At 36.5% G+C, this 825-nt stretch overlaps 1 protein-coding gene across 4 annotated transcripts in view; it reads right to left on the reverse strand.

The window, feature by feature from the left end:
- The window catches only part of LOC119591555 (heterogeneous nuclear ribonucleoprotein 27C-like), a gene marked incomplete at its 3' end in the record, with an annotated part of 34,524 nt that overhangs the window by 7,396 nt on the left and 26,303 nt on the right, over positions 1–825 (reverse strand). For 2 of the 4 annotated variants that reach the window (XM_037940309.1, XM_037940307.1), the window contains 1 exon segment: positions 19–87. In XM_037940309.1, coding sequence (XP_037796237.1) covers positions 19–87 — 69 coding nt within the window. 4 annotated transcript variants of the gene reach the window in all.

The following is an 825-nucleotide window of genomic DNA, read 5'->3' on the forward strand; positions in this document are numbered from 1 at the left end:
CTGCCATGCACGACTCACATTCGTGTGGCTGAGGTGTGGAGGGAGAAGTAGGGGTCGTCCAGCCCCAAGTGCCCCCCTCCAATGGTCCTGCAACACAACTTTCTATGCTTAGCTCTCCCTGGGGATCAAGGCATTTCCTCTTGTCTATCTATTTCTCTGTCAATGTGTCTATACAAGTGTGTAGTGCATGTGGTCACTCATGTCTGTCCTAGTTGGTCACCCCCTTCTTTTACACAGGTAATTATGCTTCAGATGTCACACCTCTAATTTCCCCTTTTATCAAATGTTATAAACATGATGATTTACAGACTTCGGTAGCTTCCATAAATTTGTATTCAATAATTCTCACTTTTATATGCCTAAATATAACCAAAAAATTATGCAAGGAAATATAGTTTCATCAGTAACTAAATCCTACAAACATACACATTTATAGCATTTGTTTAGTATAATTTACTTGAATTTCTGACAGCAATGTCAAAGCTATCTTTCCAAGCAGTTTAAGTACTAAACAATAGGATAAAATTATCAAAAGTGGTCTCATTTCAATCAAAACCTAGATGCGAGTTTTGACCTATGTAACAGATAAAAATATATAAACACAAACTACACACATACATACAAACGAGTGAGTGAGAGGGAGTTAAGAAAAAAAATGAAACTGATGTAAAGCACAAGGGCCATTATACATTATTTACTTTCATATAAAATGCCACACCTGCCTCTCTTTTTACATGAATAAAAAAAGTTGGACAGAAGGGATAACACCAGTACTCTGCTGAAGCAAACTGTTTCCTCCTTGACTAAATCTTATGTTATGATTTT

This window comes from Penaeus monodon, chromosome 28 (assembly GCF_015228065.2).
Source record: "Penaeus monodon isolate SGIC_2016 chromosome 28, NSTDA_Pmon_1, whole genome shotgun sequence".
In the NCBI taxonomy this organism is placed as follows: domain Eukaryota; kingdom Metazoa; phylum Arthropoda; class Malacostraca; order Decapoda; family Penaeidae; genus Penaeus; species Penaeus monodon.